Below are 15,388 nucleotides of genomic sequence, written 5' to 3'. Positions count from 1 at the left end.
TACATGGAGATGTCATCGATCCATTTTTTCCGCGATTTTATCTCGTAAGACCAGATGTGTGTGTGTGTGTGTGTGTGTGTGTGTGTGTGTGTGTGTGTGTGTGTGTGTGTGTGTGTATGCGCGTCAATGGGAAGAAGGAGGGAAAGAAAGAAAGATAAGACGCCGGGAACAGGTGCGCGGGACATATTCCAGCCTGGTCATTAACCTAATGTCTTTAACCTTTTTCCGTGATTGTAATCTTGGGGTCATTCGAGATCTCGATTTTAACTTGTGTGAGTGTGTGTGTGTGTGTGTGTGTGTGTGTGTGTGTGTGTGTGTGTGTGTGTGTGTGTGCGCGTGTGTGTGTGTATGCGCGCCTATGGGAAGAAAGATAAGACACCGGGAACAGGTGCACGGGACATATTCCAGCCTGGTCATTAACCTAATGTCTTTAACCTTTTTCTGTGATTATCATCTTGTGGTCATTCGAGCTCACGATCTTATCTTAACTCTTCAAGTACCCTCCGCTGAACCCCCCAACCCCCACTTCAAGTTCCCCCCCCGCTTCCGTACGCTAGCCCGAGAGGGGGTGGGGGGTGGGGGGTGGGGGGAGGGCATGTGAATAAGCGAAAGATTTTTTTGGGGGGTAGGGGGGGTCCAGATACCCCTTCTTCCGTAACCCCCCCGCTGACCCCCCAACCCCCACTTCCAGTCCCCCCCGCTGAGGCAACCCCCACTTCCGTACATTTGTTACTACTGTGGTGTGCCAGGTTTAGAGAACATATTGTGTATCCTCTCTTTATCCACACCACACTACATTCACATAACATATACACCTTTTTCCAAAATTCAAAATTCAAAATGGCTCAATTAAGCAATGCCTCGGAGTCCCCGCCTGAGGGGGGGACCACAAATTCCCCCAGGGAGGACTCCCCTTCTGGCTGCCGACCCGAGAGGTGTCTTGATAACTCCTCGAACCTCTTTCTTCTCAATTTCTGCAACATTCGCGGTCTTCGCTCTAATTTTCATTCTGTGGAACATCATCTCTCCTCCTCTAAACCTCACCTTCTCTTCCTTACCGAAACACAGGTTTCTGAGGCTACTGACAGCAATCTCTACTCTGTTCCCTCCTACTATCTCTATCCTAAATTTCAATCCAAAGCTGGATGTTGCGCCTACGTGCGCAACGACATCACTTGCTCTCGTGCCCACGACCTTGACTCTTCTGAATTTTCCACCATCTGGTTAAGACTTCACTGTCATTCTATTACTAAATACATCTGTGCTGTTTATCTCTCACCTAACTCTACCAACTATGTAAAATTCTTTGACTATTTGAATTCTAAAGTGGAGCACATCTTGACCCACTCTCCCTTCGCTGAAATCTCCATCCTAGGAGATTTCAATGTTCACCACCAGCTTTGGCTTTCATCCTCTTTCACTGACCATCCTGGTGAACAAGCCTACAACTTTGCTATCCTCAACGACCTAGAGCAGTTGGTCCAGCACCCTACACGTATTCCTGACCGTCTTGGAGATCGGCCCAACATTCTAGACCTCTTCCTTACCTCAAACCCTTCTGCTTATTCTGTCAAACTGTTCTCTCCGTTGGGCTCCTCCGATCACATTCTTATTTCTGCATCCTGTCCTATCGCTCCTGTACATCCTCTGGACCCACCGAAGAGGCGATGCTTCTGGCATTTTGCTTCAGCTCGGTGGGACGACCTGAGGATGTATTTCTTCCGATTTCCCGTGGAATGATTATTGCTTCCAGGATAGAGACCCTCTGTGTGTGCTCAGCGCATCACAGAGGTGATTGTCTCTGGAATGGAGGCATACATTCCTCGTTCTTTCTCTACTCCTCACGCTAAAAGCCTTGGTTTAATCACGCTTGTTCTCGTGCTGTCAATGATAGAGAGGTAGCTCACAAAAGATACCAGAGCCTTCAAACTAATGCTAATTATGAACTTTACATTTCTGCCCGAAATCGTGCCAAATCTATTCTCCGACTAACCAAAAATTCTTTCATTAATAGAAAATGTCAAAACCTTGCTTTCTCTAACTCTTCCCGTGACTTCTGGCATCTAGCCAAAACCATCTCCTCCAACTTCACTTCTTCATCTTTCCCTCCACTCCTCAGTCCTGACGGCAACACTGCCGTCTCATCTATCTCTAAGGCTGAACTCTTCGCTCAAACTTTCTGTAAGAACTCCACTCTGGACGATACTGGGCATACTCCTCATACTCATCCCCCCCTGACTCCTTTATGCCTGTTATAAAGATTCTTCCAAATGATGTTTTCTATGCCCTCTCTGGCCTCAATCCTCAGAAGGCTTATGGACCTGATGGAGTGCCTCCTATTGTCCTTAAAAACTGTGCCTCCGTGCTGTCACCCTGCCTGGTCAAACTCTTTCGCCTCTGCCTGTCAACATCTACCTTTCCTTCTTGCTGGAAGTATGCCTTCACACAGCCTGTACCTAAGAAGGGTGACCGCTCCAATCCTCAAACTACCGTCCTATTGCTTTACTTTCTTGTCTATCTAAAGCTTTTGAATCAATCCTTGACCGTAAGATTCAAAAGCACCTTTCCACTTCTGACCTTCTATCTGATCGCCAGTATGGGTTCCGCAAGGGCGTTCTACTGGTGATCTCCTAGCCTTCTTAACTGACTCTTGGTCATCCTCTCTTAGCCGTTTCGGTGAAACTTTTGCTATTGCGCTGGACATATCAAAAGCTTTTGATAGGGTCTGGCACAAATCTTTGCTTTCTAAACTACCCTCCTACGGTTTCTATCCTTCTCTCTGTACCTTTATCTCCAGTTTCCTTTCTGACCGTTCTATTTCTGCCGTGGTAGACGGTCACTGTTCTTCCCCTAAATCTATTAACAGTGGTGTCCCACAGGGTTCTGTCCTATCTCCCACTCTTTTCTTGTTGTTCATTGATGATCTTCTTTCCAAAACGAACTGTCCTATCCATTCCTACGCCGATGATTCCACTCTGCATTATTCAACTTCTTTTAATAGAAGACCCACCCTTCAGGAACTTAACGACTCAAGGCTGGAGGCTGCAGAACGCTTAGCCTCAGACCTTACTATTATATCCGATTGGGGCAAGAAGAACCTGGTGTCCTTCAACGCCTCAAAAACACAGTTTCTCCACCTATCCACTCGACACAATCTTCCAAACAACTATCCCCTATTCTTTGACAACACCCAGCTATCACCTTCCTCAACACTAAACATCCTCGGTCTATCCTTAACTCAAAATCTCAACTGGAAACTTCATATCTCATCTCTTACTAAATCAGCTTCCTCGAGGCTGGGCGTTCTGTACCGTCTCCGCCAGTTCTTCTCCCCTGCACAGTTGCTGTCCATATACAGGGGCCTTGTCCGCCCTCGTATGGAGTATGCATCTCATGTGTGGGGGGGCTCCACTCACACAGCTCTTCTGGACAGAGTGGAGGCAAAGGCTCTTCGTCTCATCAGCTCTCCTCCTCATACTGATAGTCTTCTACCTCTTAAATTCCGCCGCAATGTTGCCTCTCTTTCTATCTTCTATCGATATTTCCATGCTGACTGCTCTTCTGAACTTGCTAACTGCATGCCTCCCCCCCTCCCGCGGCCCCGCTGCACTCGACTTTCTACTCATGCTCATCCCTATACTGTCCAAACCCCTTATGCAAGAGTTAACCAGCATCTTCACTCTTTCATCCCTCACGCTGGTAAACTCTGGAACAATCTTCCTTCATCTGTATTTCCTCCTGCCTACGACTTGAACTCTTTCAAGAGGAGGGTATCAGGACACCTCTCCTCCCGAAACTGACTTATCTTTCGGCCACCTCTTTAGATTCTTTTTAGGAGCGGCGAGTAGCGGGCTTTTTTTTTTATTAATGTTTACTTTTTTGTGCCCTTGAGCTGTCTCCTTTGCTGTAAAAAAAAAAAAAAAAAAAAAAAAATTGTTCGTATGTATATTTCGGTATTATTATCGCAGAGGTCCGAATTGGATTTTGGGGTTGAAAATACTTATTCTGATAGATTTCGATGTGCTTATTATAAATATGGCAATTTTTTTCCATCGCAAGGGTGCACTCTGTGCAGTGAGTGCCTGTAAATTGTATGCAGGTGTGAGTGTGCACTTGCCAGCTAGTGTTTTTGCGTGTGTAGTGGATTGTTGCTGTTGACACCCCCAGTGGTGGCCACCTGACGTACGGGTGAGGAGAAAAAGGTGGATGTGCAACAATAATTTTAATATAGGTGCCAGCTGTTAATTAATTGTACCGAATTTTCCCTTGCTTTGGTGGGTATTTTATGCTGTAGGTACTATTATGTAGTACATGTAGTAGGCCTACTGTACATGTTTATCTACTCTGATCTTTGACTTACCGGGTACTGCTGTATATATGTGGGCCGTGTGTTGATAGTTTTAGGCCTGACCTTGCCCTATTTATTTGTTGTCTGCAATTGGACTGAGACTAGTGAGAGAATTTTTACTAAAAATTCTGCCTCTCTCGCTATAATACTTCCCAGCTATATACTGTTAGGCACGGTAGGAGGAGGCTTCCTTTGTTGACTATTATTTTGGGTATCATTAGAGGGTAATCCGTAACTGAATCAAATGTAGGAGATTTGGACTGATTTCTGCGCTCCAGATTTTGTCTGTTGATTCATTTATCCGTTAAATCGAGGGTCGAGTGTATATAATGACTGCTGGTAATCCAAATTGCAATAATCAGAGTATTTCTTCATGAGGACATTATTTGAAGTTGTTTTAGTTGTGCAGTATGGGCTGTTTTATATAGCACCTGCACACCCACCTACCCCTGTTATGTTTATGTATTAACCACATTTGAGTGGCATGACCCTGAGACAGCTGGGCTTTCGTGCTCTTAGGAGAAGCAAAAAATGTATCTGCACAAAAGTAGTAGACAGGTACAAATCATATTCTGCTGTTATTCATATGTGCTGATTTTATTGCACTGAGTATTTTCATTAATTATTTTCCAGCAAACCCATGTTCAGAATTATAGTTGGTTGGCTGGCTATTCATGGCCTACAGAACCAGTGCATTATTTTCAGTAGGATGAAATATAACTTATGTTTTTGTAGTTTTCAAAAAGCAATAAACCAGGATTTAGTTTTAAGTACGTGTACATATTTTTTGCCTCGGGTTGTTGTTGGTGATTCCTAGGCTGCCTGGCCGAACAGCCCAGAGCCCCTGAGAAAGGTCATTGCCAAGACCGGGCTTTCTTACTGTGCTCTCATGGAGTGTATTTTGTGTTGTTGGCACATCTGCCTGATAAATTTGCCTCTGGTTGATAAGCATGGATGTTCACTCACCGGTGTATGTAAAGAGATTGAAAGTCCCAGCTGCGCTGAACCAAACAGTTCGGCTCTGCTCCACTGGCCCCATCCACAAATGACGTCATCATGGACCAGTGAAGCAACCACTGAACCAACAACACTCCTAATTGCCAATGAAGCACCAACAATCTCGCCCTCTTCTTTAACTTGAATACTCTTAATGGATTCCTTGGATGATGTTGTGGCACCGTGATTACAAAAAACAGTTGTCCAATGTTTTCCGATGTAGAGGATTTAGTGGAGCATAACAGGACTAGATGCTTGCAAAGATTGCTCCATCTCATACTCATACAAGTCGGCCCAATACTTAAACTCTTGTATAAGTATTATCAATAACCCAATTGTAGCTACATAGCATAATGTGATTAATACATTTTAGCCACATACCATTATGTGATTCTGTATTTATTTACAGATCAGTGCACTTATAGGGCTGTTAAGTGCATGTTGCTCTCTGAATAAACTAAATTAGACTCTGCTGACTTCTGCCCGCAGCCGCTCCGTTGAAGCTCCTTTTTTCGTGAGACATTCTGCAAGTTGTTGTCTAGACTGTACCCAGAATACTTCATCAATCTCTCCTTGCTCCAACTTGTCTCGTAGTACTGCAATATCGATCCGCAGGCGTTTGTCCTCCACACTCTTGCATGAATGTAGGGCATCAACTAAACTTTTATTATCAACAAAACACTTTATCTTAAGTTTAGCACATCCAGATACTTCTTGTAATAAGTTAGCCAGGTATACTGCAGTCTCTGCACATTCGAGCAGGGCCAGCGTTTCAGCGGAGAGAGTGGATTTGACGACCCGTCTTATCTTCCTCGTCTGCCAAAATATGGGGCATCTTTTTTCGCCAACACCCCGTAAAAAGATTACCATGTCTCCTTGAGAGCCATTTCCCACTAAGTTTACAAACGAGGCATCTGAATAACACTCCATGAAGCAGTCTTCTAGCGAGTCCATCTTTGGAATGTACAATTTCATATTATCAGTTTTCACTCTTGTAATGACCTTATTAAGCCTTTGTAAATCGGCTACAGTGGTTCTGTTGACGTTCATACTCAGTTCACACATGTCGAAAGCAATATCTGGTCTTGTGTGTGTTGCAATCCAATTTAGTTGCCCAATTAAAGCCCTGTACTCTGCTTTCTCAGAGTGAGACAATTCTCCCGATTTCACTGAAGAACGATGTTTACTCAGCGTAACTGGTTTAAGGGATGCAGCATACTGTGCCTGGTCAAGTGTTATACTGCCGTCAGCATTAGATTCAACATTTAGGCCCACATATTTAAAGGTTTTGGATTCCCAACTGGTGTAAACGATTTATGACCTGTTGTTCAAAATCATGTTTACCAGCCCAAAGAAAATCATCAACATAAACACACATGATACCTTCCAGTGTTTTACCATTCCTCCAAGAGAATAGAGCTGAATCCAATGACGACACTTTGGCTCAGAGTTCCAGCAACTGGTCCCTTACACGTAAATACCAGTGTCTAGCAGCATCACAAAGGCCATAAACAGTCTTCTTCAACTTCCATAGCTCACCATTCGCATATTCTTGTGGGGGACGTAGATGGCCAACCCTCTCAATGTCGTGACCCTCCAGGTAGGCAGCCTTCATATCCATAGTATGGCAAACCCAATGGTTGGTGGAAGCCAAGGAGAGGGCCACACGCACCGCTTCTTTCGAACAAGTAGGGGAATCTTTCCGGAGGCATGCCGAGTCTTCCTCAAACCCTCTAGCTACAAGCCTGGCTTTGACAACTGGTTTGCCATCTTTTATTTTCTCTGTTACCACCCAACGAACTGATATGGCCTCCTGTCCGACATCTTTTACTTCCTCATACACTTTGTTGTTTTGCCAATTCATAATCTCACTATCCTTTGCACTTATCACAGCTTCAGAATTAAACAGAATGAGCATTTCTACATCATCGTCGATCACTTCCCAAGAGTCAAAATCATTCTGCAAATCTACCCAACCCATACTCCCATCACAGTCTTTCTTCATATTATAGCAGTGCGTGTACTTTCCGGTGGCTTTACCTGCCCTACTCACGATTTTCCCAGATAACAGCTCCCCACTGGCTGAGTGTATTCCTTTAATACGTTGCCCAATGGAGACCTTGGGGATCCTTGAAGACTGACCAGCTGGCTGTTTAGCAATATCTTCATCAGTAGACTCCTCAATTTCGGCTTCATCATCATCAGACTCATCATCCCGATCTTCTATATCATTACTTTCATGTATGTCAACATCTTTATCATGGTTAACATCTTGTGTGTTTCCAACAACCACTCTTGCTGCTTGGTTTAGTACATGTGCTAGCCGACATTCGTGCACTCGCACGTAGACACCGCCGTGTCTCACAAGGATTTGCTTGCCATCTCTCCCAATCACAATACCTGGACCATACCACTCATGCCCATCATTCCTTTTATAGAAAACTTCATCACCATTTTGAAGGTCATCCACATCACTAGAGCGTACGTTGTGCCTCAGTGCTCTAGAGACACGTTCATTGGACTCAGCCTTGATGAATTCTTGTCTTGCCACATGCAGAGCATTCAAATTTGTCCTTACAATATCTGTGGTACATTTTGACTCCAAGGCTGGCAGTTCATTAAGGAATATGTTTGGAAAATTCGGATTTTGTCCAAAAACAAGCTGGTTAGGGGAAAAACCTGCATAGTTAACGAGAGCATTCCGTGCCGACACAACCCAAGCTAGGGCAACATCCAAGCAGCAATGGCTATCGGCCATTATTTTCCTCACAATGTCACCAATCACCGCATTTTGTCGCTCACAGGCCCCATTGCTCCACGGGCTCTCAGCAGAAGTAGTCATAATTTTTATGTTGAAGTTTTCACCCAGGTCTCGCATCCCTGCATTGTTCAACTCGCAACCATTATCTGTCAAAATCTTCTTAGGTGCACCGAACACCATAATCCAGCTCTGAAAAACACCTTTAATAATAGTCCCTGCAGACTTATCAGCTATCACCTTAGCAGTGGAATACCTGGTTGCCAAATCGACAAGGACCAAGAAATAATACCTTCCCCAGGCTTCTAGATCCATGGCAACCACTTCATTAAATCTAGATGCCATTGGCAGACTCACAACAGGCCGGGGTCTTGTTTTCTTGAATTTGTGACAGATGGTGCAAGAGTCAGCCTTTTCCAGCCCTGTTTTTTTCATACCAGCATCTGTAATTAATTTTGTTAGTCTGGCAGGTGTTGGGTGTCCAAATTGTTTATGAAGTTTTAAAGCAGTTTTCTTCACATCAGATCCAAGAGCCGCCAAAGCGATCCCTCTGTATGACCCATGGCCTAGTCACAGGGAAATGGGAAGCAAGTAATGGCCTGAAGATGAATTCAAATCAATTATATCACCACATACCTTAACCTGGTCAGTGTCAAAGTTGAGTAACATTTTGGCCTTCTTCATGGAGCGCTTGCTCAACAACAATGGTATGTTGCAGCTTACCACATCAGTCACTATGGTGCCGCTTGTATTCCCAATGCGGCAGGGCAGGGTAACACGCCTGAGTGATGGGACCGTAACATTGTCAGCAAACGTGAAGGTTGAGGAGGATTTTTCTTCCACTATAGCCTCCCTCTCATAATCACTGAGCTCACTTACATAGGAATTAAACCACTTTTCGCCGCATACGGACTTTGAGCACCCAGTATCCAAGACAGCACATCCTTTGGCTTCGTCTACCAGCGTCTGTAACTTGCCACTGTTCACCTCTTCACCCGCATATCCCATGAACAAGGATGAGTGCACTGTTTCTGAGTCCTGCTGTTTATCCACACTGTCGTTTTCATAAGCGTCTGGACAACTGCGAGCCCAATGGAAACGAGAACCACATAATATGAGGCATTTCGTTATCTTACCGTCTGGTCCAGCTGGGTTCTGTCTCCTACCCGAAGCTGAACGTGTAGCCGCGTGTGTGTGTGTTGTCGCACTCCGACCACCTCGATAATAGGGGTGGGCAGGTACCGGTACCAGTACCGGTACTAACGGTACCAGCTAAACGGTACGGTACCGGTACCAGTTGCTCGGATTTATTTATTGGATTTATTGATAATTCTTCATATCCGATTTTTTTTTTAGGTTGCTAATAAATATTGTTATTGTTATTAGACTATGATCGAGTACACCATAATAACTATACATGCTATTTTTTTTATCGAAAAAATAAATATTCACTTCATTCAGAGAGAGAGAGAGAGAGAGAGAGAGAGAGAGAGAGAGAGAGAGAGAGAGAGAGAGAGAGTGATATGGGTACTCAACTACTCGATCATAGTCTAATAACAATAAAAATATTTATTAGCAACCTAAAAAAGAAAAAGAATCGGACATGAAGAATTATCCAGTAACTCCAATAAATAAATAAAATAATAAAATAATGGAAACGGGAGCTGTGATGGAAACGGAAAGCAGGACAAAATGGTGGGAACTTGGGGAGACGGTCAGCGGGGCAGTGACTCAGCGTCTACACACAGGGCCCATATCACATGGAGGCGGGCGAGCGCCGAGCGTCACTAAGATCCTAACGGTACCGGTACTAGCGGCAATGCGCAGTGCCGAGTGATCATTAAGCTTCCCGGAACCCAAGTGATCATGAGGCTTCGCGGTACCAGTTACCGATACCGGGTACCGGTACCTGGTACCGCGAAGAATCGATTCCTCGCGGTACCCGGTACCGGTACCTGGTACCGCGAAGCCTGATGATCACATGGGTTCCGGGAAGCAATGATCGGCGGCACCCGCGCATTGCTGCTAGTACATACCGTTTGATCTTAGTGACCTCGGCGCCGCCCGCGCCCATGTGATATGGGCCCTGTGTGTAGACGCTGAGTCCCTCACTGTCCCATCCCAAGTTCACCCATTTTGTCCTGCTTTCCGTTTCCATCACAGCTCCCGTTTCCATTATTTTATTATTTTATTTATTTATTGGAGTTACTGGATAATTCTTGATGTCAGATTCTTTTTCTTTTTTAGGTTGCTAATAAATATTGTTATTGTTATTAGACAATGATCGAGTACCCATATCACCGAGATATCCACTTACTTTTTTTTTTTTTTTTTTTACAGCAAAGGAGACAGTTCAAGGGCACACAAAAAGCAAACATTAATAAAAAAAAAAAGCCCGCTACTCACTGCTCCTAAAAAGAATCCAAAGAGGTGGCCGAAAGATAGGTCAGCTTCGGGAGGAGAGGTGTCCTGATACCCTCCTCTTGAAAGAGTTTAAGTCGTAGGCAGGAGGAAATACAGATGAAGGAAGAGTGTTCCAGAGTTTACCAGCGTGAGGGATGAAAGAGTAAAGATGCTGGTTAACTCTTGCATAAGGGGTTTGGACAGTATAGGGATGAGCATGAGTAGAAAGTCGAGTGCAGCGGGGCCGCGGGAGGGGGAGAGGCATGCAGTTAGCAAGTTCAGAAGAGCAGTCAGCGTGGAAATATCGATAGAAGATAGAAAGAGAGGCAACATTGCGGCGGAATTTAAGAGGTAGAAGACTATCAGTATGAGGAGGAGAGCTGATGAGACGAAGAGCCTTAGCCTCCACTCTGTCCAGAAGAGCTGTGTGGTGGAGCCCCCACACATGAGATGCATACTCCATACGAGGGCGGACAAGGCCCCTGTATATGGACAGCAACTGTGCAGGGGAGAAGAACTGGCGGAGACGGTACAGAACGCCCAGCCTCGAGGAAGCTGATTTAGTAAGAGATGAGATATGAAGTTTCCAGTTGAGATTTTGAGTTAAGGATAGACCGAGAATGTTTAGTGTTGAGGAAGGTGATAGCTGGGTGTTGTCAAAGAATAGGGGAAAGTTGTTTGGAAGATTATGTCGAGTGGATAGGTGGAGAAACTGTGTTTTTGAGGCGTTGAAGGACACCAGGTTCTTCTTGCCCCAATCGGAAATAATAGTAAGGTCTGAGGCTAAGCGTTCTGCAGTCTCCAGCCTTGAGTCGTTAAGTTCCTGAAGGGTGGGTCTTCTATTAAAAGAAGTTGAATAATGCAGAATGGAATCATCGGCGTAGGAATGGATAGGACAGTTCGTTTTGGAAAGAAGATCATCAATGAACAACAGAAAAAGAGTGGGAGATAGGACAGAACCCTGTGGGACACCACTGTTAATAGATTTAGGGGAAGAACAGTGACCGTCTACCACGGCAGAAATAGAACGGTCAGAGAGGAAACTGGAGATAAAGGTACAGAGAGAAGGATAGAAACCGTAGGAGGGTAGTTTAGAAAGCAAAGATTTGTGCCAGACCCTATCAAAAGCTTTTGATATGTCCAGCGCAATAGCAAAGTTTCACCGAAACGGCTAAGAGAGGATGACCAAGAGTCAGTTAAGAAGGCTAGAGATCACCAGTAGAACGCCCTTGCGGAACCCATACTGGCGATCAGATAGAAGGTCAGAAGTGGAAAGGTGCTTTTGAATCTTCCGGTTGAGATGGATTCAAAAGCTTTAGATGAACAAGAAAGTAAAGCAATAGGACGGTAGTTTGAGGGATTGGAGCGGTCACCCTTCTTAGGTACAGGCTGTATGAAGGCATACTTCCAGCAAGAAGGAAAGGTAGATGTTGACAGGCAGAGGCGAAAGAGTTTGACCAGGCAGGGTGACAGCACGGAGGCACAGTTTTTAAGGACAATAGGAGGCACTCCATCAGGTCCATAAGCCTTCTGAGGATTGAGGCCAGAGAAGGCATAGAAAACATCATTTTGAAGAATCTTTATAACAGGCATAAAGGAGTCAGAGGGGGGATGAGTAGGAGGAATATGCCCAGAATCGTCCAGAGTGGAGTTTTTGGAAAAAGTTTGAGAGAAGAGTTCAGCCTTAGAGATAGATGAGACGGCAGTGTTGCCGTCAGGACTGAGGAGTGGAGGGAAAGATGAAGAAGTGAAGTTGGAGGAGATGTTTTTGGCTAGATGCCAGAAGTCACGGGAAGAGTTAGAGAAAGCAAGGTTTTGACATTTTCTATTAATGAAAGAATTTTTGGTTAGTCGGAGAATAGATTTGGCACGATTTCGGGCAGAAATGTAAAGTTCATAATTAGCATTAGTTTGAAGGCTCTGGTACCTTTTGTGAGCTACCTCTCTATCATTGACAGCACGAGAACAAGCGTGATTAAACCAAGGCTTTTTTGCGTGAGGAGTAGAGAAAGAACGAGGAATGTATGCCTCCATTCCAGAGACAATCACCTCTGTGATGCGCTGAGCACACACAGAGGGGTCTCTATCCTGGAAGCAATAATCATTCCACGGGAATTCGGAAAAGTACATCCTCAGGTCGTCCCACCGAGCTGAAGCAAAATGCCAGAAGCATCGCCTCTTCGGTGGGTCCAGAGGGTGTACAGGAGCGATAGGACAGGATGCAGAAATAAGATTGTGATCGGAGGAGCCCAACGGAGAGAACAGTTTGACAGAATAAGCAGAAGGGTTTGAGGTAAGGAAGAGGTCTAGAATGTTGGGCCGATCTCCAAGACGGTCGGGAATACGTGTGGTGCTGGACCAACTGCTCTAGGTCATTGAGGATAGCAAAGTTGTAAACATTCACCGGATGGTCAGTGAAGAAAGGATGAGGAAGCCAAAGCTGATGGTGAACATTGAAATCTCCTAGATGGAGATTTCAGCGAAGGAAAATGGAGTCAAGATGTGCTCCCTTTAAAATATATATATATATATATATATATATATATATATATATATATATATATATATATATATATATATATATATATATATATATATATATATATATATATATATATATATATATATATATATATATATATATATATATATATATATATATATATATATATATATATATATATATATATATATATATATATATATATATATATATATATATATATATATATATATATATATATATATATATATATATATATATATATATATATATATATATATATATATATATATATATATATATATATATATATATATATATATATATATATATATATATATATATATATATATATATATATATATATATATATATATATATATATATATATATATATATATATATATATATATATATATATATATATATATATATATATATATATATATATATATATATATATATATATATATCTATCTATCTATCTATCTATATATATATATATATATATATATATATATATATATATATATATATATATATATATATATATATATATATATATATATATATATATATATATATATATATATATATATATATATATATATATATATATATATATATATATAATATGCATTGTTGCTTGGTTATAATTTTAACAATTTTTGGCCACTCTTATAAATAATATAGGCTACGATGATGCGGAGTTGCTACGTACTATTTCTTATCTTATCAACTTAATTATATTTGTGACATTCAGTATTGCGAGGCAGCACCATATTGTCCATGGTGGCCAGCCAGTCAGCCCTGTGGCCTCGCTCGCTCACCTGGCATCGAGGAGGCCAGATACACTAAAAATACTGCTTGGCACTCGTACGTGGTCGCTGATACCGCCAGCCCTAGTATACCAACCTGTTATAACTAGATCTTTTAATTTTTTTTTTGTTACACCAATTATTTCACAGTTGTGTGAACCTCAAATTCTTGAACGTGGGAGAAGTGATAATTGTGTACTAAGAACAGCGATTATCCATATGGCATCAGAAAAGGTAAGGGATTTATTTATGTTGTGGTTATATTTTATGGAGGATCTTCTTCTTCGTGGGTGTTCTATGGGGCTAGTTGATCGATGCACACGGCTTGTGTGCATGACCCCTTACTACGTAATAGCGATGTTGTGGCCTTGGTAAAGATGAACGTGATCCTTTATCATCATAAGTACAGTGACTTTTGTAAAATTTCAGGGCAATGCAGTGACCTATGTACGTAAAGGTTACGTGCGAGTTGCCATGTGATAAAATTGCAAACTTGCAAGATCCCGTTTTTGAGCATTTTCTAGCGGAACGTACACGACTGGAATATTTAAGTATTATCTTGGTTTCTTTAATGGCGAAGGGTAAAATTATATACGGGCGGATGTTGACTAATAGTTCGCTCCTTAATTAAGCGCCACACAGTGTCATATTGAGCGAAAAACTATATAGTGACAGAATGGTCCCCAACTCCATATCAACTCTGGGGTTTCTCTCTCTCTCTCTCTCTCTCAACCACAAACTCTTCTCACTAGCGGCATATGCACCAGTAAACTATGTATGACACAACCAAATGCTTCTGCCAATAGGTATATAGCGCATCCTCCTGTAAAATCTTGGGGGCCCAATCATATGTAGGGTAAAAAGGCTTCGTAAAATTCTAATAGTGCGCCTATCTTGCACTGGCAGACGAAACTTTTTTTAATTTTTTATATAGTTTTTCGATATGTTTTGAAATAATCTGTTAAACCTTTTATGCCCCAAATCATTATTTTTTTTTAATATAACCCCCCCCCCCTCTTCCCAGAAACTAATGATGTGTCAAAAATAAGTAACAGGTAACCTAGCCTAACCTAATGTAACCTGACCTAACCTAGCCTAACCAAACCTAACCTAACCTAGCCTAAGCTAACCTGGCCTAACCTAGCCTAACCAAACCTAGCCTAACCTAGCCTAGCTAATCCTATAGTATACCCTAACCTAGCCTAACTTAACCTAGAAGATTTTTTTACATATTGATGGAGGCATTGTATTAACCCTTGCACAGACCAGACCCGTCTCTCTTTCCCTTCCTGCCCGAGGCTCTCGGATGAGACTCCCTCCCTGCCTGAGACTCCTGAGGCTGCTGGAACATGTACCCATCATGGCAGTAACCACTCACTTTAATTATATAAAAAAAATCTAACCCCACCTAACCTAGCCTAACGTAACCTAACCAAACCTAACCTAACTTAACCTAGAATTTTTTTTATATATTGATGGAGGCATTGTATTAACGCTTGCACAGACCAGACCTGTCTCTCTTTCCCTCCCTGCCTGAGGCTCTCGGATGAGACTCCCTCCCT

At 42.7% G+C, this 15,388-nt stretch overlaps 1 protein-coding gene across 1 annotated transcript in view; it reads left to right on the top strand.

The window, feature by feature from the left end:
• Positions 1 to 13,763: 13,763 nt before the first annotated feature.
• Positions 13,764 to 15,388, top strand: part of LOC126997301 (uncharacterized) — a 155,551-nt gene continuing 153,926 nt past the window's right edge. Inside the window, exon 1 of the mRNA XM_050858300.1 lies at positions 13,764 to 14,060. Within this exon, the coding sequence (XP_050714257.1) occupies positions 14,046 to 14,060 (15 nt within the window). The 5' untranslated portion in view covers positions 13,764 to 14,045. The remainder of the gene's footprint in view (positions 14,061 to 15,388) is intronic.

This window comes from Eriocheir sinensis, chromosome 12, assembly GCF_024679095.1.
Source record: "Eriocheir sinensis breed Jianghai 21 chromosome 12, ASM2467909v1, whole genome shotgun sequence".
NCBI classification, from domain to species: Eukaryota; Metazoa; Arthropoda; class Malacostraca; order Decapoda; family Varunidae; genus Eriocheir; species Eriocheir sinensis.
The sequence above is the reverse complement of the archived record's forward strand: the minus strand, read 5'-3'. Positions and strand labels throughout refer to the sequence as shown.